Raw genomic sequence first — 26949 nt, 5'->3', positions numbered from 1 at the left:
TTCTCAGATAGCAACTGACGATACGAATTATCTTGATTCTATTGTGTAGTAATATACTATTATAACTTCTATTATATTTGCGTAGATGTGATATAAGTTATAAATAGTTTCGGAGAATGGCCCGTTACCCTAAGTGACATATTCTAGATTACCCGCTCCCTCACATTACAGCTTACAGATATGATTACGGAAGCAACTAATTTGAAGCAATTGGGTGGGAGTAAGATCGACGACGAATTGATGAAGTCCCTTTGGCTGCGTCGGCTCCCGGAAGGCACCCAGGCGGTCCTCGCGTGTGTCTCAGGTTCCTTGGAGGCACTGGCAGCTGCGGCCGACAAAGTGCACGAGGTGCACGTACGCCCGACCATAGCGGCCGTTCAACAGCCATCGGACGATGTGGGCGACTTAAGGCGCGAAATAGCCGCCTTAACAGCCAGTGTGGCTGAGATGCGGGCGACGCTGGACGCTCAGCGTTCGGGCGCCAAATCACGAGCTCACTCGCGGTCTGCCACCCGAAAAGGGCGATCAGGTAGCAGGTCGTCAGGACAGTCCGCGGACCGAGGGATTTGCTGGTACCACCGCAGATTCGGCGATAAAGCCACCAAGTGTACAATCCCTTGTAAATTCACGCCTGCCGCAAAAAACTAGGTCCGCGGGGGGTCCTGGCGACGGCCACCCAGAACGCAGCGCCACGTCGCCTAACAATTTACGACCCTCTCAGCAGGCGCAACTACCTCATCGATACTGGTGCGGAGGTTTCGGTTCTTCCCGTACCTCGGCAACATCAACTATTTCCACAACCGCTCAAACTGGCGGCAGCAAATTCTTCCCGCATAAACACAGACGGGTATAGGCAAGTGGACATGAGTCTTGGCTTGCGTAGGACGTTTTCGTGGCGTTTCATCCTGGCGGATGTCAGCTTCCCCATACTAGGCTCCACGACCAACCTTAATTCGTCGGGACAAATGGTATCTCACCCAGGCAATAATCTTTCCGTTCTTTTAGAAGACATTATCGACTCTCGTGTTCGGGCACTTCTCCAAAAGTTCAGCCAGATTACTACCGAGTGTAGTCTCTCAAAACCAGTGAAGCACAATGTGCAGCACCACATTATCGCTACTGGTTCCCCGATCTTCTCGAAGGTGCGTCCTCTACCATCCCAGAAACTGGCTATTGCACGGAAAGAGTTTGAACAGCTCGTTCAACAGGGTATCTGCAGGCCCTCAAACAGCTGTTCGTCTTCCCTACTGCATATGGTCCCTAAGCCAAACGGCGAATGGCGCCCATGTGGGGACTACAGAAGGCTAAATGCACAGACTGTTCCTGACCGATATCCAATTCCACTCATCCACGACTTTGCGCATTACCTCGCGAATTGCCGCATCTTTTCGACCCTTGGACTTAACCAAGACTTATCACCAAATCCCAGTAGCTCCTGAAGACATTCCAAAGACGGCAATATGTACACCCTTTGGACTCTTCGAGTTCACCCGAATGACTTTCGGATTGTGAAATGCGGCGCAAACCTTTCAAAGGTTCATTCACTCAGTCCTGCGAAACCTTAATTTCTGTTTCGTATATTTGGATGATGTTTTGGTCGTTTCTTCCACTGAGTCTGAGCACTTAGCCCATCTCGAGTGCATTTTTCAACGTCTCCTTGAGGCCGGTTTAGTCCTAAACGTTGAGAAATGCAAATTTCTCCAAAAACAGGCGAAATTCCTCGGCCATTTCATTTCCCCTGAAGGAATACAGCCCGACCCAGACAAGGTGCAAGCGATAACAAGCTTGCCGCGTCCAAAGACAGTGAAGGAGTTGAGGAGGTTCTTGGGTATGCTAAACTTCTACCGTCGTTTCCTGCCCAAGGCCGCCCATCACCAGTCCATTTTGAACGCGTACTTGTCTGGCCCCAAAACTAAGGACACACGAGAGATCGTGTGGTCTGAAGAGGCTATCCGCGCGTTTGAAAAATCCCGTCAACAACTGGCGACGCTACACTCTTGGCATTCCCTCTGCAAGATGCACCCCTAGCCGTTTTTGTTGATGCCTCTGACATCGCAGTAGGTGCTGCCCTTCACCAAAAGTTGGATCAAGTTTGGCAACCGTTGAGCTTCTTCTCGAAGCAGTTGAATTCCGCTCAACGGAACTACAGTACCTACGATCGCGAACTGCTCGCCGCGTACTTGAGCATCAAATACTTCCGTTTCTCCCTAGAAGCAGGCCGTTCACAGTGTTCATGGACCATAAGCCTCTCACGTTTACTTTGAAACAGAAGCCCGACAAAGCGTCCCCTCGTCAGCTTCGACACCTGAGCTTTATAAGCCAGTTTACGTCAGACATCCAGCACGTGTCCGGCAAGGACAACATCGTTGCTGACGCTTTGTCTCGTGTTTCCGAGGTTAACATCCCCGCCTCACTCGATTTCTCGGCTATTGCCAAGGCGCAGGAGGATGACGCAGCACTTCAGAGCCTCAAATCCAACCCCAAATACAAATTTCGGGAGTTGCCCATCTTCGGCTCAAACTTCTCTCTCTGCTGCGAAGACTCGGAAAAGGGACCTCGGCCATACATTCCGGCCACCTTTCGCAAGGAAGTGTTCCACGCAGTTCACGACTTAGCGCATCCAGGCATCAGGACAACAAATCGGCTAGTCACCGAGAAATACTTCTGGCCCTCTATGAATAAGGATGTCAATTCCTGGGCCAGAAAGTGCATCGCATGCCAGAAGTGTAAAGTCTCCAGGCATGTAAGGAAAGAAGTGGGCTCATTCCCCCGCGCTACCAAGCGGTTCCACACAATACACCTCGACATAGTAGGGCCTTTGCGAGACTCGCACGATTGTAGGTATTGTCTCACAATCATCGACGGGTTTACGCGGTGGCCTGAGGCAATACCTGTGAAAGACATTATGGCGCAATCATGTGCCGAAGCCCTCTGTCGAGAGTGGATACCTCGTTTTGGCGTCCCTGCAGTGGTCATCACTGACCAGGGAATGCAATTTGAGTCCACCCTTTTCTCGGAGTTAGGTAAACTTCTAGGGTTTAAACGCCAGCGGACTACTGCATACCACACGCAATCCAATGGGATGCTAGAACGTTGGCACCGGACGCTGAAAGCCGCCATTATGGCACGCGACGATCCGCCTTGGACCCAAGTCTTGCCTCTCGCCCTACTCGGCCTACGTACAACCCGCCGAGAGGAATTTGCTGACAGCCCCGCGGAGCTGGTATACGGGGAGAACCCGAGACTTCCAAGTGATCCGGACTTCGACAAGAGATCGGGTCTCACAGAATCGGGGTTGGTGCGTCTGCTGAGAGACAATCTCCGACGCATCAAGGCCACTCGTCCGCACCTGTCTGTGCGCCCAAGCAACTGGACACGTGTACGTACGTCCTGGTCAGGACGGATGTTATCCGGAAGCCGCTGCAGCCTCCTTACGAAGGCCCGTACCACGTTCTCGAGAAAAATATTCCGATAAATTTCGATGGGCAAAGATGTTTTTACTCTGAACAAAACAATCAAGGAAAACAAGGATGTCGGAAGTCTCGAGTTACCCTAATCCTCAGTTGAACGGCATGACGCCTAAAAACATTACCACGTTTTCCTCTATTAGGTTTTAACACTTAAAAATGGAATAAATTTGCAAAATTCAATAAAGTGAGAAATTGACACGGCTCCTTAAATTTCATTTATTATTGTGTGTATGTAGGTGTATATTGCGCAAATGCCTGTTATTCCCTACGCCATAATCCACATCATAATTTTTTTTTCATGAAAATTTCTGAAACGCCATCGTTTGAACTAATTTTTCTGAGGAACATATTTCTTTTGTTCCCAAGGACAGTCCTTTCGGTATGGTTTCTTTCTTATCTACCATCTAAAGGAGTGTTTTTGGAAGTGGAATTTACCCCCGGGTGAAGTGTTTTTCCTGAGCTTAACACATAAAAATATGTGTACAGTGGGTAAAAATCTACCTTTGATATACATACTTAGTCCATGTTGAAGATGTGGTCTTTTCCTGGTTTTCCCTTGGGGCGATTATCAGAAATTTACACCAGAATGTCTTGTTTCTACTCATCCGAGCAGAATATGGCTTCAGCGATAAGGTGAACAGCCTTTTATTATTGTTTGGAATGCTATATAATAATCATATAATATATTAAAACAGAAACACTTGGACAATTTTATCCTGCACTGGTTTTCGACCCCAAAATTGATTCTATCATCCAGTGTAAATTAGAATTAGTGAAAAGAACGTTATTTACGATTGTAGGAAGGCTTTAAACTTGGCTGCAATATATTCAATATCAAAGCAAATGGTTGCCTAAGAAACTTACCCCTACTCGATGGCTCTATAATATATAGTGTAGTGACTCTTCTCCAAGAAGCCGGTCTTAAACCAGGTTATCGGGTAGCTGCTTGGCAGCATTGTCTAGAGAGCATCTGTCTAGAGAGCACACATTCCACGTGAAAATGCGCAAATCGGTCTTCCGTTTTTGTTGTCAGGTTCTTTGTTCTAGAATCCATCCAGTCCGAGGCATTTTTGTTTCTTTATAACAGATCATTTTCCGTCTAGTGTTGTCAGTAATACCCAACCCCCAAACTAGAGGACCAGTTGGTAGAGACTCGCCTTCCTTCTTCTTTGTCTGCAGCTTTCCTTTGATAGAGCTGTTGGTGTTGGTTCAGTAGGCGTATCCTAAGTATAGAATGAAGCATAAATTCTATTCCCGAGGACCTATAATACCCTTTGACCATCATTTCATGGCGGAAGTAAACAGTACTACTTGTCTTCAGTCATCATCAACGGCGCAACAACCGGTATCCGGTCTAGGCCTGCCTTAATAAGGAACTCCAGACATCTCGGTTTTGCGCCGAGGTCCACCAATTCGATATCCCTAAAAGCTGTCTGGCGTCCTGACCTACGCCATCGCTCCATCTTAGGCGGGGTCTGCCTCGTCTTCTTTTTCTTTTTCTACCATAGGTATTGCCCTTATAGACTTTCCGGGTGGTACCATCCTCATCCATACGGATAAAGTGACCCGCCCACTGTAACCTATTGAGCCGGATTTTATCCGCAACCGGACGGTCATGGTATCGCTCATAGATTTCGTCATTGTGTAGGCTACGGAATCATCCATCCTCATGTAGGGGCCAAAAATTCTTCGGAGGATTCTTCTCTCGAACACGGCCAAGAGTTCGCAATTTTTCTTGCTAAGAACCCAAGTTTCCGAGGAATACATGAGGACTGGCAAGATCATTGTCTTGTACAGTAAGAGCTTTGACCCTATGGTGAGACGTTTCGAGCGGGACAGTCTTTGTAAGCTGAAATAGGCCCTGTTGGCTGACAACAACCGTGCGCGGATTTCATCATCGTAGTTGTTATCGGTTGTGATTTTCGACCCTAGATAGGAGAAATTGTCAACGGTCTCAAAGTTGTATTCTCCTATCCTTACTCTTCTTCGTGTTCGTGTTTGACCAGTGCGATTTGATGTTGTTGGTTGATTCGTCTTCGGCGCTGACGTTGCCACCATATATTTTGTCTTGCCTTCATTTATGTGTAGCCCAAGATCTCGCGCCGCCTGCTCGATCTGGATGAAGGCAGTTTGTACGTCTTGGGTGGTTCTTCCCATGATGTCGATATCGTCAGCATAGGCCAGTAGTTGGGTGGACTTGAAGAGGATCGTACCTCTTGCATTTACCTTAGCATCACGGATCACTTTCTCGAGGGCCATGTTAAAGAGGACGCATGATAAGGCATCTCCTTGCCGTAGACCGTTGTTGATGTTGAATGGTCTTGAGAGTGATCCTGCTGCTTTTATCTGGCCTCGCACATTGGTCAGGCTCAGCCTAGTCAGTCTTATTAATTTCGTCGGGATACCGAATTCTATCATGGCCGTGTACAGTTTTACCCTGGCTATGTTATCATAGGCGGCTTTAAAGTCGATGAACAAATGGTGCAACTGTTGTCCATATTCCAACAGTTTTTCCATCGCTTGCCGCACAGAGAAAATCTGATCTGTTGCTGATTTGCCTGGAGTGAAGCCGCTTTGGTATGGGCCAATGATGTTCTGGGCGTATGGGGCTATCCGGCCTAGCAAGATAGTGGAGAATATCTTATAGATGGTACTCAGCAACGTGATATCTCTATAATTGCTGCACTGTGCGATATCTCCCTTTTTATGTATGAGACAGATAATGCCTCGTTTCCAATCGTCAGGCATTGATTCGCTGTCCCATACCTTGAGCACAAGTTGATGAACAACTTGGTGTAACTGGTCGCCTCCATATTTAACCAATTCGGCTGTAATTCCATCGGCTCCTGGCGACTTATGATTTTTTAGCCGATGAATTGCACGGACTGTTTCTCCTAAACTTCATGGTTGCAGTATTTGTCCGTCGTCTTCAGTTGGCGGGACCTCCAACTCGCCGATGTTCTGGTTGTTCAGTAGCTCATCAAAGTACTCAACCCATCGCTCCAATATGCCCATTCTCTCGGAAATCAGATTTCCCTCTTTGTCTCGGCAGGATGAGCATCGAGGTGTAGAACGCTTCATCCTGTTGACTTGTTGGTAAAACGCCCGCGCCTGATGCGGTTGCTCCCTGTACTTTTCTAGTTCACAGACTTGTTGGTTCTCCCAAGGTTCCTTTTTCCGTCTGTGAAGTCGCTTCTCCGCTCTATGCGTGCCTGCGTTATTTGAGAATGCAACATTACTCGGTATGCGGCATTCTTCCGTTCTGTTGCTAGCTTGCATTCATTGTTAAACCAGCCGTTCCGACTCCTTTTGCGGCTGGGGCCAAGTATGTTTGTGGCCGTACCCATGATAACGTTCTTCAGGTGATTGTGAAGATCATTTGTTGATGCTTCATCTCCAGGTCCTCTGTTGACTGCGGTTATTGCGGCATCCATTTTCCTCTTATAGGTGTCGCGGAGGGTTGTGTTGTGGATGGCTTCAGTGTTCACTCTCACCTGATTGTCAGAGGGGATTCTAGGTGTTATTGTTATTCGAGCTCGGAGCACCATGCCAACGAGATAGTGATCCGCGTCTATATTGGCCCCCCCATATGTTCTGACATTCATCAAGACTGAGAGGTGGCGGCGGTCGATCAACACGTGGTCAATTTGGTTGAAAGTGGTCCCGTCTGGAGAGGCCCACGTATGTTTGTGGACCGCAGTACATCAGCATTAAAGCACAAACATGACAGGAACAGCTGGTGAAGTGTCAATGACTTTTGAAATATAGTTCACAATTGAATTTTTAACTAGGCACAAGCGGAACTGTCATGCATTAACGGTTCCTCATATAAGGAAGCATAAAACGTTTCATACCTAAAGCTTCCAGCTTCTGTTTTCCCAACTTGTCATCGTTTAAATCCAATTTGTACCGAGCGATCCTACTCTTTAGAAACTATTTTGTTATTCCAACATATACGGCCCTACATTCCTCGTTCATTGTTTTCACACGGTATCTTGTAAACATTTTTCGTGCTTCGGTCGTTGGGCAAGTATTTTTTATTTTGAAAACACCTGTATTTCGGGAGTTGATTCATTCTTCAGTGCAAAGTGTGAAACGTTCGGTGCTGGTTAGATCGTTTGTTAGTAAGCGCCTAACGTCACAGTCTACTTTTGTTGCTGCCATAAAACTCGACGCCCCTCACTGTGTATGCTCTGAGTATTAGATTATCAGCAGCATTCCTTTTCTGTCCTCCTTGGGACGAAAAGATCCAAAATAAATAAATCGTCCTAATGCCGTTTCTTTGTGGTGTCAGTTTAACTTTATGAGTCCATTGGACTCCTTGCGAATGTTCTTGTATTTGATAAGCGCTGTCGGGGCTAAAATTGGTTTCCTTGGTTATATGCAGTAGGGTGGGTGGGATATCAAAGGAAAGATCTCGATTGGTATTTCACGAAAATGCTTTCAGTTTGGGAATAGGAGGGGTGCCGAGGCAAGAACTTTATTACTTATTCGGGCTCATTCTCAGAAACTACCCAACCGAAAAATCTGGAAAAATTATGGAGCTGCTTTTACCCGGGTCTCAAGCAACCTTAAGGAGGTTTGACATTTAATTGTCAATATACCTTATATAAATAACCGGAATTTGTAAACGAAATGCAAAATTTTCAATTTTAATGAATTTCTTTATAGCCCCGTTCAGAATACTAGTAGCCTTGTGACCAACGCAAAATCCAATTTTCCATACGCTTTTCGTTTAGGTATGGCTTTGAGCCCCCGCAGCTAATTTTCTCTTATGACTTCAGTCGTCGCAAATCTCGTTCCTCTTAAATGCCAACTTGAGCCTGGGGAACAGAAAAAAGTCATACGGAGCCATGTCTGGAGAATACGGTGCTTGGTTAATAGCATTAGTCGAGTTTTTGGCCCAAAATTCCAAAATAATCAACGCTGTATGAGATTGCGCATTATCGCAGTGTAAAATCCATGAATTATCCTTCCATAAATCGGGCCTTTTCTTACGAATGGCTCAAATAACATCCTTGGTTGACTATTTGACCTTCCGGATGAAATTCATATTCCACCACACCACGAATATCGAAGAAAACTATCAACAAAACCTTAATTTTCGATCAACTTTGACAAATTTTTTTGGGGTTTCGGCTCATCAGGCAAGCACTATTCCAAAAATATTTTTTTGGGAATTGCGGGAGGAGGATGGTGGCGGTATGATGGGTCCGTGATGTGGCTGCGTGTTTGGGAGTAGAATTGGATGAGGTTATTTTCGTGGGTTAGGTATTTGTTGAGGAATTTGGTCAGCGATGTAAGGAGGATCTCGTCTATGCGGGACCACTTTATCTCGTCATAGACGGCTTGGTTTGGGTGGAGCCTGGATTGGGACAGGGACAGGCGGAAGAACCTCGTTTCACGTACCCGTAGACGTTCCATCTGGGCTGAGGAGACGTCACACCATGCGACGAATCCATACGTGATTATCGGTCGGATCAACTGCTTATAGCAGAAGAGATTGACTTTTGGGAGGATGGTACAGTCTCTCTTGAGGATGGGCCATTGGGTTTTTAGGCCTATTAGGGTCTTTGAAAGAATGGAGTTTACCTGGGGCACGGGTGACAGCCGAGAGTTCATGGTTATTCCCAGATATTTAGTGGATTGGACGGCGGGAACGATGGATGGTCCGATCATGATCGTGAGGTTACGGGTGTCGGCCAGCATCTTGCTGGTAAAGGTGGCTCTACCGCGGAAGACCATGGCTTCGCATTTGCAAGGGTTGATTAGGAGTTTCCAGGATTGGAGGAATTTGTTGAGGGTTCGGATTGTGGTATTGATGCGGTTTTGGGCGGATTGTATGCTCCGGGAAGATGTGTAGAGGATCAAGTCGTCGGCGTATTGGATGGTTTTGACCGCTTGGGGGGAGTTGGTAGGGTGCTGGAGTGGGATATCGGCGGTGTATAGGGAGAAGAGGGTTGCTGACAGAACTGAGCCTTGGGGGATGCCTGCGGGAGGACTGTAAGGGTCGGATAAGGTATCGTGGATACGGACTAAGGATTGACGATCAGACAGGTAGTTAAGGATGAGTTTGCATAATTGTGGGTGGAATTTGAAAGTGTGGGAGAGTTTGTAGGTGAGACCGTCGTGCGAGACCGCGTCAAAGGCTTTCTGGATATCGAGGAGGCAAGCTGTGTTGGGGATGTTGTTTAGTTGGGATAGGATGTCAGTTTTGAGGACTAGGAGGACGTGTGAGGTGCCGTGGCCGCGCCTGTTGGCAAACTGGAAGGGGGCAGGCGATGACGGTTTTACGGTTTCTTACCTTTCTATAATTCGCAGAACACAACATGACTGCGAATTATATTGAGCGCAAATCCGCCATTACTATTGACCAAAGCTTAACCAGAGCTGAAAATATTTTTTTTGAGAATTGCGGGAGCACTTAACGTCTGCGAGCTGCTTCGGTCAAGCTGCTCCGGGGGCAGAGGTGAGGCAGCGTTTGATGATTTGCCTCTACCCTGGTAATAAACCGTAAAGCCGTCATCGCGTACTATTCCGAAGATTCTTGTTCTGTTGGCATATTATATTCGTAAACCCATATCTCGTGACCAGTTATGTATGATGCGTTTGATCAATGTGAAATCGTATCTGCGTTGGAAATGATCTCTTTAGCCGCAGCAACTCGACGTTTTTTTTTTTGAACAAAATTTAGAGTTTTTGGTACGAGACCAGAAGCAATACGTTTCATACCCAAAACATCCACCACAATGTGTTCTGCCGATCCGTAATAGATGCTCAATAACACAGCAAGCTTTCGGATTGATACTTAACGATTTTCCAACACGATTCACTGTGGAATCGATATTTTCTTTGGTAACTGACGTTTTGGGCGCCCAGGACCTTCATCATCATTTAGGCTTTCACCACCGTCCTTGAATCTTTTATTATTATTATTTATTGCCTATATTTTCTGTATATATTCTTTTTCTTCAGCCTTTGTCCCGTTCACAAGCGGGGTCGGCTCGTCTATATTTTCTGTATATACGTCTCCCTGAAGGCCACTTGCAACATTTTAAGCGATTGGGAACATGAAGTTTTATTTTTAACACAAAATTTGAGGCAAGCAGGCTGTTCCCATTTTTCTTCCGTAGTAAAAATCGCCGCACACTAATTTTTCCACTTACTAAATAAGACGCAAAACTAATCATCAGATTGACGTCAAACTTTGACAGAATGCTGGAATTAGTACTGCCAAAGAGCATATATCAGCGATTTACTGATTCGTAATGCGCGGGCTTTTAAAATTACAAATTCCGGTTATTTTTTTATTATAAGATACATATCTGCAGGTTCGCTTTCTAAATTCCCTTCTTTTATTTTTCTTTTAAAATTTAATAACAACGAAGTTTCGACATTTAATATATATGCAGGCCTGTCGAGAGAAGGGAGGGGTCGAGAGGAGGTGGTGAACATATGAGCTATCTTGCATACTGAAGCGATTTCGATTCTGCCTCCATTTTCTTGAAATCTTAAAATAATGGAGCACGAGTCCTATATAGCCTTAGACCAAATTTAATGTTCATGAGATATCATTTTTGAAGAAATTTATAAAGTGTCTGCCTCAATGCATCCAACTTTATTCCACTCATTTTGGACTCTCAACTGAAAATCCGTATATGTAATGTATCCGTACATTCGATCCGGGGGTGTGAAAATACAAATGCGAATTTCCAATTGTTAGGTTATTTTCGAAAGTTTATTCCAAACATTCAAAAAATAGTCCCTACGCAATATACACAGTAAACATCCGCTCGTGTTCAGGGAGGAAACTTTGCAGTGTTGTCTCGCGTGTCGGCGTCAGTGATTGCTCGTTGAAAAAGGAATCCATTTCACGGCAGATGGTTCCAATTGCCAAGCTTTCTTTCTTTCCAATGTCAACATCAAACTGAGAAGAAAGAAAAAAAAAATGAATAAGATTTATAGTCCAAACGAGAGAATTCTTTCCTCATAAAGGGGCTCAATGTAATTTTAAAAAAAACTCAATGAAGATCCCAGGAAATGAGACATTTTCCCTATGAATCTTGAAATCTTATGAACCTCTGATTTCAATGTTATTGTGGCACGTATGTGGAAACTTGTCGAAAAGATAGGATTCCAAACAAATGGTCTCCCATACAAGGATGTGGAATATTAGACTTTTTTACTGCCTTCAAAGGTTCCTAATATAAAGGGAAAAAACTATTCAACCTTATCGTTTTACCGCAATGGCCAAGTATATTACGACACCTGTGCGTCAGTTTATTATATTCCACATCCTACCAAGGTAGCACCGACTGGAGTGAGAAGGGACACGTTCCAGGCTACGCCAGTGGAAACGATATAAAGTGAATAAATAATCGTACTTGGCATACTAAGGATGAATTTCGATTTCTACTAAAACCAAGAGAATATGTACATACTCACAGGCAAATATATAAGACCATAAATCGTTTGCTACATACATATATGTCTGACGCCACTTCTCACTAGCAAGGCTCTTTGCAGAGAATTTAACGTTTATGTGGCCCAATACTCGTAAATGATTTTATAAAATGATGTAAATTGCCAGAGATTGGGAACAATTACTCGCATGTCCCGCGAAATAATTTACGACGTATTATAGGTAAGCTCGCTACTCGATGTCGACAGAATAAATGCCGCGAATTTTATGGCGGTCTATTTATAACGCAACCACTTCCAGCATAAAATCCAGTTAAAGGAGAATATTAAATATTTGAGATTGGCTTTATTTCAAAAAATATTGGCAAAACTTCCGTTTTCGACCAGTTACTGGAAACCTTAATCGATTAGAAAAGGATACGGGAACAGTGAAGGAAGGAAATTTAGATAGAAAGATTTAAATCAAGTAGATTATTCTGAGAGGGCTGCGGTAGAAATATATGACTTAGCATATATATATAGTCAAAATGATGTTCATAACCAGGATTACATACATATACGCGTCAAATAAAGGGATTTTGAAATAGGAGAATTTGAAACAAAACGCCGTTCAAAAAAGAATCTCAGTCTTCTGATTTATTTCAGATTTTTCGGTTTGGTAGTTTATGACAATGGCCCCCTTAAAGGAATGATCACTTTCAACCCCCCGGACTCCCCACCTTTCCAACAAATGTCAAAACTAAGATCGGTTTCGAAAAGTACTAACCAAGACCTTTAATTTGATACCCCACATGACTATATTTGATAAAAAAAATATTTACAATCCCCTTTTGCATGTATGGGGACCCCCCTTAAATTCGTCGTAAAAGGATGTAACTTGCTGTATGCGTGAGCGTTCACAGTTTTCTCCCAAATGTGGTGTCAATCGTTGTAATCGTCTCCGAGAAAAATGCGTGTGATGGACAGACAGATAGACGGACAGACAAACAGTAAACCGATTATAATACACAAAACCTTAAAAATGTAGTAATTCAAAACTTCAATTAAACTGATAATACGAAGGCCGTTCAATAAATCCTTAGAAAAGAAAACACAAGGATTTCTCTTATTTTTCTGTTCCTATTTCAGCTCTACACACTTTTCAGGCATTTTTTCCTGAAAAATAAACTTTTTCTACAAAAGGCGGGGACCGTTTTCTTTTCCAAATGAGGACGTTTATTACGTGTGTAGTTTGACAAAGTTTCACATGTCCTTATACCTCAGCGTGAGTCCGCACTGCAACCTAAAATTGAAACCAACATGGGCACATGGCGGATACGTTACAGTAGTATAACATCCTAACGAATCTCTGAAAATGAAAACAAAAGAAAAGAACGGCTCGACCGTGTGCATGGAGCCGTAAAACTTGACCTGCAAGGGCTGCGATCGGGAGGAAGAATCCACGTCGGATCACATCATCAGGCGATCGGGATTCCCACAATCCTTTGGCAACCCCCAGCCTGTGGGAGAAACGCCTTAGGAGCTATGGTCATTTTATTCACTCTGATTATAATTTACTAGCTTGATGCACAGATGTTAAGATACCGCGGAAAAGAAATTATCGGAGGAAGATTAGACCGGAGGTGATTTTCATTTCCAAACGGGGCGAAGGGTCATATGCCGACATTCTCAGGAAAGTGAAGGCAGACCCCGAACTCACTAATTTTGGAGACAACGTCAGCCACATTAGACGATCGCAGAAGGGAGATCTTATGTTGGAACTTAAGAAATCCAAGGATGTAACCGCGGACAAATTCTTAAGCCAAATCGGGAAGACTTTAGGGCAGGAAGCCGACATAAGAGCTAGCAGGCCGGAGATCAGTATAATCTGCAAAGATATAGATGAAATCACGACGAAGGAGGAGGTTCGCGAAGCGTTGGAGTAAAAGTTCGATCTTGCCGGACTACAAGAGTCAGTCGTGAAAACGCTAAGGAAAGCCTATGGGGGAACACAAACCGCCATCATCAGCCTACCAGTGGAGAACGCACTCAAACTGTTAGCAGCAGGGAGAGTGAGAATAGGCTGGCTTATGTGTCGCCTTCGGGAACAGGTGGCGTTAAAATGGTGCTTTAGATGCCTTGGCTTTGGTCACATTGCGAAGTTATGCACTAACCCAAATGACAGGTCAAAGCAATGCAGGAGGTGCGGAGTGGAAGGCCACATCAGCACGGACTGCGGAGCTGACCCAAATTGTCTACTGTGCAAAGGAAAGGGTGTGAACCATCGGCACATTGCAGGCAGCAGCAGGTGCCCGGAATACCGGAGAGCCCTTAGCACAAATCGCAGATGAGGTTGATACAAATCAACCTCAACCACTGCGAGGTGGCGCAGGATCTACTCGCGCAAACCATCCGCGAGAAAAACATCGATGTGGCCATACTAAGTGAACCATACCGAAACCGCGGTAGTAGCGTTTGGGTCAAAGACCAAACGGGCCAAGAAGCGCTGTGGACTTGTGGAGAACAAGCCTTCCAGGAAATAATGGAGCACCCGGAGGAGGGCTTCATCAGAGCGAAGGTGAAGGGCATCCACATCTACAGCTGCTACGCTCCACGCAGCGCTACACTCGTCGAGTATGAGCGGATGCTTCCCGCTCTTGTTTTGGATACAAGAGGACGTTGGCCGATCATAATAGGAGGCAATTTCAATGCGTGGGCTCTTGAATGGGGCAGCCGGATAACTAATGTCAGGGGACGTGTTCCCCTCGAAGCATTCGCGGAGCTGGACGTGGTACTGGCGAATGTTGGGTCTTCGTACACTTTCCGGGGAAGGGGCCTGGGGTCTATAGTGGACCTGACATACGTGAGTGCCACTTTAGCCAGCAGAATCGCTTGGCATGTCAGTGAGGACTATACTCACAGCGACCACCAGGCAATTTGCATAGAGATCAAGTGCGGATCGAGCTCGAAAAAGAGTTTTCGCAGAATGCCGGGTGTTATGCTTGGCTGGACAGTGAAAGCTTTCGAGGGGGACACGTTTTGCGCGGTGCTCAAATCCGACATATCCCTGAATGGTATGGCTGGAGAGAAAGCCACCCAGATCACTCGATGGGTGACGGAAGCATGCGATGCGACTATGCCTAGAAGGCGATTCCTCCCCAGTAGGCAACCCAACGACTGGTGGAACAACGAAATCGCAAGTTTGCGAGCCGCATGTTTTCGGGCAAGGAGGCCTTGCCAGAAGCTCAGGGGAAAACCCGGTGGCGACGGTCGAGAGGAGGCACACAAGCAATTGCGTGGCCGCCTAAAGGAAGCCATTCGGAGGAGCAAAAAGAACTGTTTCAAACAGCTGTGCGACCATGCCGACATAAACCCTTGGGGCGAGGCTTACAGAGTGGTGATGAAAAGGCTGCGGAAATCACCCCAGGTGACCTGTCTGCGCCTCCTGAAACACATTGTTACCACTCTGTTCCCTCACCACGAAAATAGGGGAAGGCAAATTTTTATCTAGCTAAATGACGGCGTAATACCGCCTGTAACTGTGGAGGAGCTGCGGGAAATATGTCGTAGGTTCGGTGACAACAAGGCCCCAGGTTTGGATGGCATCCACAACCGAGCTTTGAAACTGGCAGTGAAGACCAAGCCCGAACTTTTCGTCAACACCTTCGAGGCGTGCCTAAAAGAAGGAATATTCCCTGCCCAGTGGAAAAAGCAAAAGTTGGTGTTGCTTCCGAAGCCTGGCAAGCCACCTGGAAACTCAGCGTCTTATCGTCCTATCTGCCTGTTGGATACAATGGGGAAGATGATGGAGAGAGTCATCTACAACAGACTCCTGCCCATCGTCGAAGCCAGCAATGGTTTGTCGGAACGCCAGTTTGGTTTCCGACGCGTCCACTCTACAGTGGACGCAATTGGCATGGTGGTAAACTTGGCAAAAGGTGCACTGATTTCTGGCGGCTGCTGTGCCGTGGTGGCGTTGGATGTCAAAAACGCATTCAACTCGGCCAACTGGAATAGAATTAAAGGGGCGTTGGCTGACATAGGTGTCCCCGGATACTTAGCAAATTAGGTGGAAAACTACCTCTCAGAGAGGACTCTCTGGTACGGGACGGATGAGGGCCCCAAAAAGTACGTTGTTACAGCCGGGGTACCACAGGGATCGGTACTTGGTCCTCTGTTGTGGAATATCATTTATAATGGGGTGCTTGCTCTTCCCGTCCCAGAGGAGACTACGATTGTCGGCTTTGCTGATGACCTAGCTGTGGTTGTTGCAGCAAAATACCCAGAAGATGTGGAGGTTTACGCAACAGAAACAGTGAGAGCAGTAAAGTCCTGGCTAGAAAAGGCCGGGCTGACCTTGGCGGACGCGAAAACGGAAGCGGTTTTAATAACAAAACGCAGGAAAAATAACACTGTAAAAGTGGAGGTCGGTGGACATACTGTCGTATCAAAGCCGGCTATCAAATACCTGGGGGTAATAATTCACACCAAATTGAGTTTTAGGGAACACCTAGAGTATGCATGCCAAAAGGCAGCCACCACGGCACTTGCAAAAATGTTGCCAAATATTGGTGGACCGAAACATTACCGGAGGTTGGTGCTAGCCGGAGTGGTGCACTCCATCCTGCTCTACTCGTCGCCTGTGTGGGCAGAGGCGCTTGCAAACTCTCAGAGACGGAAGCAGGTGAACTCGGTTTACCGGCGGATGGCTTTGAGGGTTTGCAGTGCTTTTAGAACCACATCAGATGAGGCAGTATTGGTGGTGGCAGGCATGTTCCCGGTTGACATTCTGGCCAAAGAAATTAGTGTCCTGTGCAATGCAAGACATATGGAGGGGCATGCACAGCGTAGACATGCGGCAAGGTCAGAGTCGCTTGATCTCTGGCAACGCAGATGGGACGAGTCTGTGAAAGGTCAGTGGACGCACAGGCTCATTTCCAACATTGGGGTGTGGCTTGAGCGAAAACATGGGGAGACCAACTACCACATTACCCAGTTCCTCACGGGGCACGGTGGTTGCTACAGGCAGTATCTGCGTAATATTTCCTATTACAAGCGGCCAAGACGGAATCTATTCTCTCGGGTGACCTTGATTTGAAAAGCTGATTTCAATTTTGTGCATGACAGACAAACTTTTATTTAAACCAAGCAAACAGATAACCTGTAAGTAACGTAATGCTCCTTGTTTGCATGTGATACTATCTATTATCTTATATCCTTGTGGGGTTTTTGTTCCTTTTCTTCCCTTGCATTCTTCATTGATACCCTTTTGGCGCTGTCATACACTTTACGCTATGACTGTAAAAAATGCATCATTCTGGTAATAAGTAATATTTATTACTATTGGAAGTCGAGTATTAATATTTATATATATGGTTGTCATTTATTCCTTGGGGGGGATATAGCATGTCAATCACATCTACCCATCATCGTTCCCGGTTACCTAAAATGTCTTTCAGCACCCCACGACTTCCCGAGACACTCGCGCTCCTTCTTGACATCTTAGGAAAATGGATTCCACTACGTAGCCCGCAATTTAATTGTCGCCCCTCCTTAATGGGTGGCCTATCCACTGCCACTCCTGTTTTCCGATCGCAGACCGTACGAATGTCAGGTTTGTGCGCCAACCAAGTCCTTCGTTGATGATAGTGATCAACACACTCCGCCTGTATGGGTAGGGCAATGAAACGTGATGTTTTTGATATATCTTTGTTATATAACTTTTTGCAAAAAGTAATATGTAATCATATTACTAACTAAGGTGATTCTTTGCCCTCCCTAATCTCTTTTCCATATATTGTTTCATAATGATGCGAAAGGTACTAGCCGATCACTTTTGCAAGTGTTCTTTGAGACGTCCCAGGATTATTTTAGCAACCCAGCAAAAGTTCCGCGGAGGCGTCGTAAAGGCGGAAGCTTTTCAATCTCGTTGCCATGGGTTTGAATCCAACGTTTATGTTCGCCTATGTACTGCCCTGTTGCATCAGACTTAGCACTTATACAGCATTAAGAGTGATGATAATGAAACTGGAGTGCAGTCCGTGATACAGGTCTGGCTCACCGTACCCAGGCCACTTGTGGCAATAAATAGGGCTCTAAGGCACACAGATCTGCTTCCGCATTTCCATAGGTCTTTTTTGAACGTGGTCGCATCAGAGAAAAAAGCACTTTTGGCGATCTCCCGAGGCTCATCAGAATTTTCCGTGGGTTATTCAAAATTTAGCCCCTAGAGGTGGGGCTGAAGACTATTCTCAAAGACTTCCCTGTTTGCCGTAAAAGGAGACTGAAAAGGACAGAAATTTTTGGGCTGCAAATTGTAAAACTTTATTGCTACCGAAACATCAACAAAGCCTCGGATGAGGATTGATCTCATGCCTACGACTTTTGGCTCTCGAAAACGTACTATGATTGGTTTCTGGAATAGGCGTACATTCCTGGATAGCGGTAGCGAGGGTCCTCAGAATGCTCGCTTTCTCCAACTTGAGAGGGAATTCCAACGATATAAACTGAACATTCTGGGATAGTGGGACTCTGGAGAGTACTCCTCACCATCTTGCGGCAATGTGCTTTTGTATTCTAGAAATTCAAGTCGTCGCAGACGCAAATCCGGTGTTGCGTTGCTTCTGACGGCTAACACAAGGCTGGAGCCGGTTTCTGACAGATTTCTAACTGCACGATTCCAGTGCCATACACCAACGGAGTCTTCCGATATAGTGGGGAAGGATGTTTACTACGCGTAACTACACGCAGTTAAGGGGCGGCTTCCTTGAATTGATATTGTGATTGTGATGGGTGTTCTGAATGATAAGCTGAGCACTGACAATACCTTGCTTGGATATGTGATGGACAAAAACGGTTTTGGCGACCGAAACGATAATGATCGTTGAACGAAAGGGATTGAAGGCTCTATTGATTGCGGACGTGATGCGCTCGAACTTCGATAAAGGTCAAAATCAGTAAAGTGTACGCCGTGATAAGAGAAAATTTGCTATAGCACTGGTCAGGGAAGCGAACTATGCCCCACAACGCAATGATTTTAGAAGTGTACTCCGCATCACGAGTTTACATCTGGTCGCAAATCTTTCGATGGTCTTGTGAAAGACCATAGAGCAGATCAGCTGCTGCCACTCTTATGGAAATTTTGGTGGTCCGAGACCTTTCCTAGAGAGGAGAAAAGGGGATGATCGTTAAGATTCTTGAGGGCATCTGTTTTGAGTGTAACAATTAGAGGGGTATCTACGTGCTCCCTACCGTCGCAAAAATAATAGCTAAAATAATCCTTGAACGTATTAAAGAACATCTTGAAATATTGATTGACAGAGAGCTGGCTGGTTTCCGCTCCCGATCCTCCTGAATTGACTACATCAACGCCTTACTGATCATTTTGGAACAGTGCACGGAATTTATATCTTCGCTGCACCTGCTCTTCATCTTATTTCTATTATTATCGGAGCGACATAGTACCGAGGTAAAACCTCGGAGGATTTAGAAGTCCAAAGCGGAATCCAGCAGGTTTGCATATTGTCACCGATATTATATCTTCTTTTTATCGGTGACGTTCTTCATGTTGCCTTCTTCCGAGGACATAGAGGAATTCAATGGACAATGACATCTTTCCTTATACACCTCGACTACGCTGCTGACATCTCTTTGCTCCCTCATGGTCATGGTCATGGACCTTGGCAAAATGGCTCTGGATTTGCAAAGAGAGGCAACTAGAGTTGCACTGAAGATAAACAGATAAACATTCACAAAGCCAAGATTCTCAATTTGACGGGTCATCGCATTCTTCCTATCTGCACTAATGGGCAGAGCATCGAAAGTGTCAATCAATTTATATATCTAGGAAGCGTGGTTTCTGTCAACGGCAGAACCGACCTGGATATTGCTCGACCGCATTGACAGCGCTAGATGCACGTCCGCTGACCCGTCTAAAATCTGAAAATGCAGTTATCCCAACTTCAAGATCAAATTGAGACTGTTGTGTCATAGGGTTCTTTCTGTGTTGCTATATGGGAATACCACATGGAAAGTTTACTCAAAAGCTCTAAGCATTCGTCAATATCTGTCTGCGTCGTATCAGAGTACACTGGCCTGACATTAGCTCAAACGAAGAATTTGTCGGCACACAAGCTTGTCACTCGTATGCATTGTGATCAGAAGTGGTAGTGGATAGGTCATATATTAGGGAGGGATGACGATTGCACTGCGGGCTAGGGAATTCAATGGAAAGTTTAATTTTAGGTGTCTGCGCTTCCGTGGTCGTGTAAGTGACCATCATTATTCTCTTAGTTGTAACGCTGATTGATGCTGCATCCCTAATTAGTTATTTCGGTGCTTTGAAGATCAAGATCTTCCCTTCTTCAGTGGAATTTTAGGATGTTCAATTTCAGGACGTTCCTTTCATGACCGTTTGAGTGATATCTCCAGGATAGATTGTTGTTGTTTACTAGAACAATGATAGACTATGAGGCGAGAATAAAATTTAATTAAATTTTAGTTTACAAATGTCGTTTTTGGCATTTGTCACCTCGGTCTCATATCAACCCGTCAGCTGTTTCTGCGACCATTAAATGCAGCGGAGCAAACCGACCACGTGATTCCGCCAATGAGGGTCACTGGGCGAATCTGACGCTGCTCATCTAACGCTTTCAGCCTCGACAAGGAGATTCGCTTGGGCCCGCTTCGGACGTCGAGCTTGAATGAGTGCTTGCCTTGTTCCAGAACTCTAAAGGGGTCCTCGTATGGTGGTTGCAGCGGAGGAGGGTCCACTCTAATAAGGACTTGTCTACACGTCTCCAGATCCCTGGGGGCGTTGGTCTCCCATGTCGCTCGTTGAGTAGCCGCATCTTCGAAACCGCGTTCCTAAACAGACGCAGCATTCCTGAGTCGTTTGACCCGGCTCTGGTGTCCAGTACAGGCTCGGCGGGGAGGCGCAGATTCTCCCCGTATACCATCTCCGTGAGGCTTGTCGTGAATTTCTCTCGTTGGGCTGTATGGAGACCGAGGAGGACGAAAGGCAAGGACCACGACCACAACGTATTGTCATGATGTGGTGGATCTGATTAGATGTCCACTCAATCGTCAATCACAAACCCAGCAGGCCATATAGCATATCCTGCCCTCATCAATATGACACCGATGACGAGGCGTTAAAATTTGCGCAAATCGACAAGCCTTTCTCCTTTGTCACTACGGTCACCAAGACCATGTCTAATAATTACTTGCCTCTTCGCATTCAGATCACCAATCATATATCATTTAGACAGTTTCTCCGGGACTGTGTGTAGTTTTCATCAATCGTGGTGACCTCCAATGGTGCGTAGTAATGTATAACAGTGATGCGTCGTAGGCTGGACCGGAATCTGACTGTCAATATCTTATCACCCAGAAACCTCTGGTAGCTATCAGCATCAGTTCATTACCGGATTCGCGATACTAGTCTTACACAAATACAAAATTAGAGTACCAGAAAGGAGTACTTCCCCCAGCTGTATCATCTGACTAAGCTTAGGCGCAGACTCTTCAACCGATAAGGGTCCAAACTTTGTTTAAGTTGGAGAAACCAGGCATTGTCAGGGGTCCTCAATACCTCTGTCGTGAAGTGGACCACATTCCAGAAAGCAATTTCTTTTGTCCTAGAAACATCATTGCTAAATTTGTAGGCAGAGATCTCTATTCACTGCAAACTGTCTTTACTATTCCAAAAAGTATTGCTTCCGCTTCATTTAAATATTTTGAATAAACTACAGGACCTGCAAAGGAAATTGAATTTTCCTCATTTAATTTGCAAAATTTTGAAATTCGCAAAAGGGATGTAATCGTTGTGTGAAATATGCTCCAATGTTCTATGTCGTCGGAAGAAAATATGTGTAGCCTTCAAGTGGCGGGATTTTCGGGTGTAATTTAAGTCAGCTCCACTCGAATATCAACAAGTGACACCCCTATTGTGTAACCTTGTCAGACCTTTGGAAGGATGGTACTAGTAAGGCCATATCATACATATGGAAGCGCAAACTTGATTAGCAACGACTCACAGAGCACAAAGCTGACGTTAGCTAGCTGCTACGCAAGAGCGGATTATGTAATATACTATAGCAGCCAGCTTCTTATTCACTCCTAGATATATTTGTACATACATATGGTCATATATATGCAACGGTATTATGATACAACATTATCCAGCGTGCATGATTTCACCCATAGGAAATTGAAATAGATAAATAGATACGTATCATATTTACATCTATTGTATGTTATATTAATTGTGCAAATTATCATCACATCAAGAAATTAATATCTGCTCAAGTTTCCAACCACCCCCTCCCTCTATCTTTACTTCATTTCGCCAACAAGAAATTTCCTCAACTTCGCTAACAATGACCACTTAATATACTTTCAGCTTGTTCGGTGTCGGTGTCAGCTTGGACGTTGGTGGCTATTTCGTGCGAGCGATACTACGCAATATGCCACCCTCTGCGCTCCAGGACATGGCAAACGTTGAAGCATGCCTACAAGCTGATTGTTTTAATTTGGATCGGGAGCCTGGTTTTCATGTCGCCCATCGCCATTCTCAGCAAGTTAATTCCTACCAGCAAAGGTGAGTAAGAAAATGAATAGGAATTTTTATGTGCTCCACATGCTAATGAGGATCTTTCAGGTTACGTTTATTTGAATACCCTCTGTCTACTGAGATATTCTCTTTTCGGATGACTAGGCAAATCGTACTCATACGATGAATACAAATGGATTTGAAGAATGAAATTTAAAAGTTAGAATATCTAAACAACTAAGACGCAGATCCTTCAATGGGAAAGGGGATTCCCTGGGCTCGGAGTTTTCTCGGGGGCTCGAAATAGAGAAACTTTAACAAAACTTGATTAATTATGCAATTTCGGGAGAAACGTTTTCACCCCACCCCCGGTTCTTTCTTCCTACGACCCTGGCTAAGAGTAAAGCTAAATATTTAACTGAGGACTCAGAAATATTTGAGATAGATCTGTCGTTTTTCTATGCGAAAAATGTGGGAGAAAATGTCGATGCTGGTCCTGAAATACTATCCCTAATTTAAAATTCTGTGAATGAGAAAGTAGGTGAACAGGATTTCCAATAGCAATCCGCATTATTTCATTTCCGAGGGAATACTGCATACATAGGCAATGACTTGTCGCATTATACTTATTTCGGCCAATTGTTAGGATTCTCCATGGATTCTTATAGGACAGTAAACTTCCAAAAACCTTTCTCGGAACTGTTGAATATTTTGATGCACTGCCCACAAACAGAATACCAGGGAGTTAGAGGTCTTACCAAATGAAGACTTATGGGTACGGTTTATGCAATTCATATGTTTGAGAGTCATAAGTCGCCCAGAGGTTAAGGTCTCATTAGGACCGTGGAGGGAAAATCGAAGCCCGGAATGAAATTTATGCGAGCCCCTCTATTATTCCTTTAGTGTTAGTTACTTCGTTATGTACCTCTATTCCAAGTCCGAGAGTAATCACCTCCTTTTTTAAGGCTTTGTTTGTAAAACAAAACCTTTTTAAAATCGGTTCAATGTCTGTCTGTCCGTCTGTCTTTTTTTTTTTTCTTGAGGAGGTGGAAATCTTCAAAAAGACACTGGTCTGGACACACCAGCGTGTGGGATTTTTACCCACTAAAATCACCCCCGACTCCCTCCCTGCCCCGCGGAATCACCATAAAGTATTACATCACGGGGCGGAGTCAGCTCACTCTAGCTTTGTCACCTTTCTTCTATACGCGGCGCACGTGACCGCGCTTTTCTCCTTTCCTCTGCCTTTCGCAATTTATCTTGAATAGATGCGATCATGGAGTTGACCGCATCCCAATTCTCTTGATGTGCTAGCATTTTCGGTACCAGATTTTCTGGTACCAGCACCTCTCCTAGAGTCTCCTCTAGATTCCTCCTTTCTTCCACAAATCTCGGACAGTGGAAGAATACATGCTCTGGGTCCTCTGGGACTCCATCACAATCTGGACAATCGGGTGAGGTCTCCAATTTAAACCTGTGAAGGTATTGGAGATATCCTCCGTGTCCCGTGAGAAACTGGGTGAGATTATAATTAATCTCACCGTGTCGTCTCTCCAACCACTCCTTGATGGCAGGAATGAGCCTGTGAGTCCACTGACCCTTTCCCGAGCGTTCCTACCGCCCTTGCCATCTATTTATGGATCTCTCCCTCTCAGCGTTCTTCGTCTGCAATAAGGCTTCACATGGTATATATTCGCCATCTCATCTGCCAAGATGTCAATAGGCATCATTCCAGAGATGACGAATGCTGCATCATCTGAGACAGTCCTGAAGGCAGAGTATACCCTCAGGGCTGTCCTCCTGTAGACTGAACTCAGTTTGGTAGCATTCCCTGACATCCACAACGCCTTCCTCCAAACTGGGGTCGCATAGAGCATGATCGAGGTCACCACCCTGGCTATAAGCAACCTAGAGGTATGCCGTGGCCCTCCCACGTTCGGCATCATCCGCGCCAGGGCCATACTAGCAGTGGATGATTTATCACAAACATACTGTAAGTGTTGCTTATAGCTGAGCTTCCTGTCTATCACCACCCCCAAGTATTTGATGGTCGGCTTGGAAGTGATGATATGATTCCCGATTCTAACAGAGGCGTAATTTCTCTTCCGGCGCTTCGTGATGAGGACCGCTTCTGTTTTTTCCTCCGCAAGCGTCAAACCAGAGCTCTCCAACCAGCATTTGACAGCACTGATTGCCTCGCTTGAGTATAACTCAGCTTCTTCAAGATGCTTTGCGAGAACAACCAGTGCTATGTCGTCAGCGTAACCCACCACTGTGGCTTCCTCCGGAAGGGGAAGATTAAGTACATCGTTGTACATGATGTTCCACAGTAGTGGGCCCAATACGGAGCCCTGTGAGACACCGGCGGAAACAACGTACTCCTGCGGTCCGTCATCAGTGTCATACCATAGCCTCCTTTCAGTTAAGTAACTATCGACGATAGCAGCGAGATAGGCGGGAATACCAATCTTCGCTAGGGATTTCCGTATTAGATTCCAATTGGCCGAACTGAATGCATTTTTCACATCCAGGGTTACTACCACGCAAAATTTGCTGGTACTACCCTTTCCGTGAATTGCATCTTCGGCCAAACCAGTAACCAATTTGATGACATCAATGGTTGATCTGGCTTTTCGGAACCCATACTGCCGATCTGAAAGGCCGCCTTTGCCTTCAACAACCGGGAGAAATCTATTACACATTACCCGCTCTAGCATTTTCCCCACCGTGTCCAAAAGACATATGGGTCGGTATGACGATGGTTCACCTGGAGGTTTACCAGGCTTAGGCAGAAGTACCAACTTCTGTCGCTTCCAAGCCGCCGGAAATATTCCTTCGGACATGCACGCTTCGAACAGCTCAGCGAACATGTCCGGCCCGGATTTCACGGCAAGCTTAAGGGCCTTATTCGGCACTCCGTCCAGGCCCGGCGCTTTATTGTCTCCTATTCTGCCACAGATCTCCAGCAGCTCGTCTCTGGTGACTGGAGGAATTGCCGTCACATTCAGAGGTGGCCGGAATATGTCGGTGCTCTCCTCTTGCTGGGGGAATAACCCCTGTAAGATTTTCAGCAAGAGGGTGGGACACGTGGTCTGCGGAGAGGGGCGGCCTCTGAATCGTCCCATCACTATTCTATCATATAAGCACTGTCCGCTTCTGAGCAGAGCTCCTTAAAGCATTTTGTCTTGCTTCGGTGGATGGCGAGCTTGAGGGTTTTGCGGGCTGCCTTATAGGCGCACTCTTTCTACCCCTGATCGACTCTACCTACCGCCCTCTGAGCCGCTCTTCTGGCTCGGTGGCAGGCTGATCGAAGGCCGGTCAGTTCATCATTCCACCAGTAGTTTGGTCTTCTACTGGGGAATGAGCACCTCCTAGGCATAGACGCGTCACATGCTTTGGCGATGCATTGAGCCAGATGGACGGCTCTTTCCGTAGAGGCGCCTGCTATATCAGGTTGATCTAACCACACCTCTAAGAAGCTCTGCTCATCCAAAGATTTTGCAGACCAGCCAGAAATCTTTTTCGGTTTTGGGCATGATAGCTCTTTGCCCTGTGGCTCGACACATGTCTCAAAGAAGATTGCCTGGTGATCGCTGTGGGTGTAGCGTTCGCTGACGCACCAGGACATACCACGCGCCAGCGCAGGGCTGATAAAAGTCAGGTCTACAACCGAGCCTGATCCCCCTTTCTGAAAGGTGTTTACGGCACCTTCGTTAGCCAAAACCATGTCCAGCTGCGCAAAAGCCTCTAATGAACTGCGCCCCCTAGCATTTGATTCTCTGCTACCCCACTTTAGGGCCCAAGCATTGAAATCACCAGCAATCACCTTTGGACTTCGTCCCCTTGCGTCGAGAACAAGATTATCAAGCATTTGCTCGAATTCAGGCAGTGTCAAACTTGGTGGGGCGTAGCAGCTGTATACATATACACCACTTATTTTCGCCCACACGAAGCCACTGGCTGCCTGACTTGCAGTACATTGTATGGCTTGTCGACCACAAGCCCATATCGCCGCTCCACCAGTCGAATCTGTGACCCATACGCCACCGTGGCGGTTTCTGTACGGTTCACTTATGATGGCAACCTCCATCTTAGATTCGAACGTGGTCTGCTCAAGTAAATCCTGAGCGACCCTGCAATGATTGAGGTTTATTTGAATAAACCTCATTTTCTCATTGCAGTGAACGCCTTCCTAAATTCCGGACATTTGGCACTTCCGGCAATGTGCCGGTTATCCTGTCCCTCTTTGGCTACGCACAATAGGCATTTGGGGTCCCTATTGCACTCTCTGGCAATATGGCCTTTCTCCCCACACCTTCTGCATCGATGGGACCGATCAATGTTGCTGGTGTATGCCTTCGCGAAGTGCCCAAACATGAGGCATTTAAAGCACCTCTTTAGTGAAGTTTTCTCCCTTAAACGGCAAACAACCCATCCAATCCGAACCCTTCCGGCAGCTAACAACATCTGCGCTGCCTCCGCTGGCACTCGTATGGTGGCCGTTTGAGTGCCACCATAGGCTGTCCG

The 26949-nt window shown here is 45.8% G+C and overlaps 1 protein-coding gene across 1 annotated transcript in view; it reads left to right on the top strand.

The window, feature by feature from the left end:
* Positions 1-26949, top strand: part of LOC119658404 (cholecystokinin receptor type A-like) — a 209005-nt gene that overhangs the window by 154996 nt on the left and 27060 nt on the right. Inside the window, exon 3 of the mRNA XM_038065793.1 lies at positions 22273-22470. Within this exon, the coding sequence (XP_037921721.1) occupies positions 22273-22470 (198 nt within the window). The remainder of the gene's footprint in view (positions 1-22272; positions 22471-26949) is intronic.

This window comes from Hermetia illucens, chromosome 5 (assembly GCF_905115235.1).
Source record: "Hermetia illucens chromosome 5, iHerIll2.2.curated.20191125, whole genome shotgun sequence".
NCBI lineage: Eukaryota > Metazoa > Arthropoda > Insecta > Diptera > Stratiomyidae > Hermetia > Hermetia illucens.
This window is presented reverse-complemented; position numbering and strand designations above follow the sequence as displayed.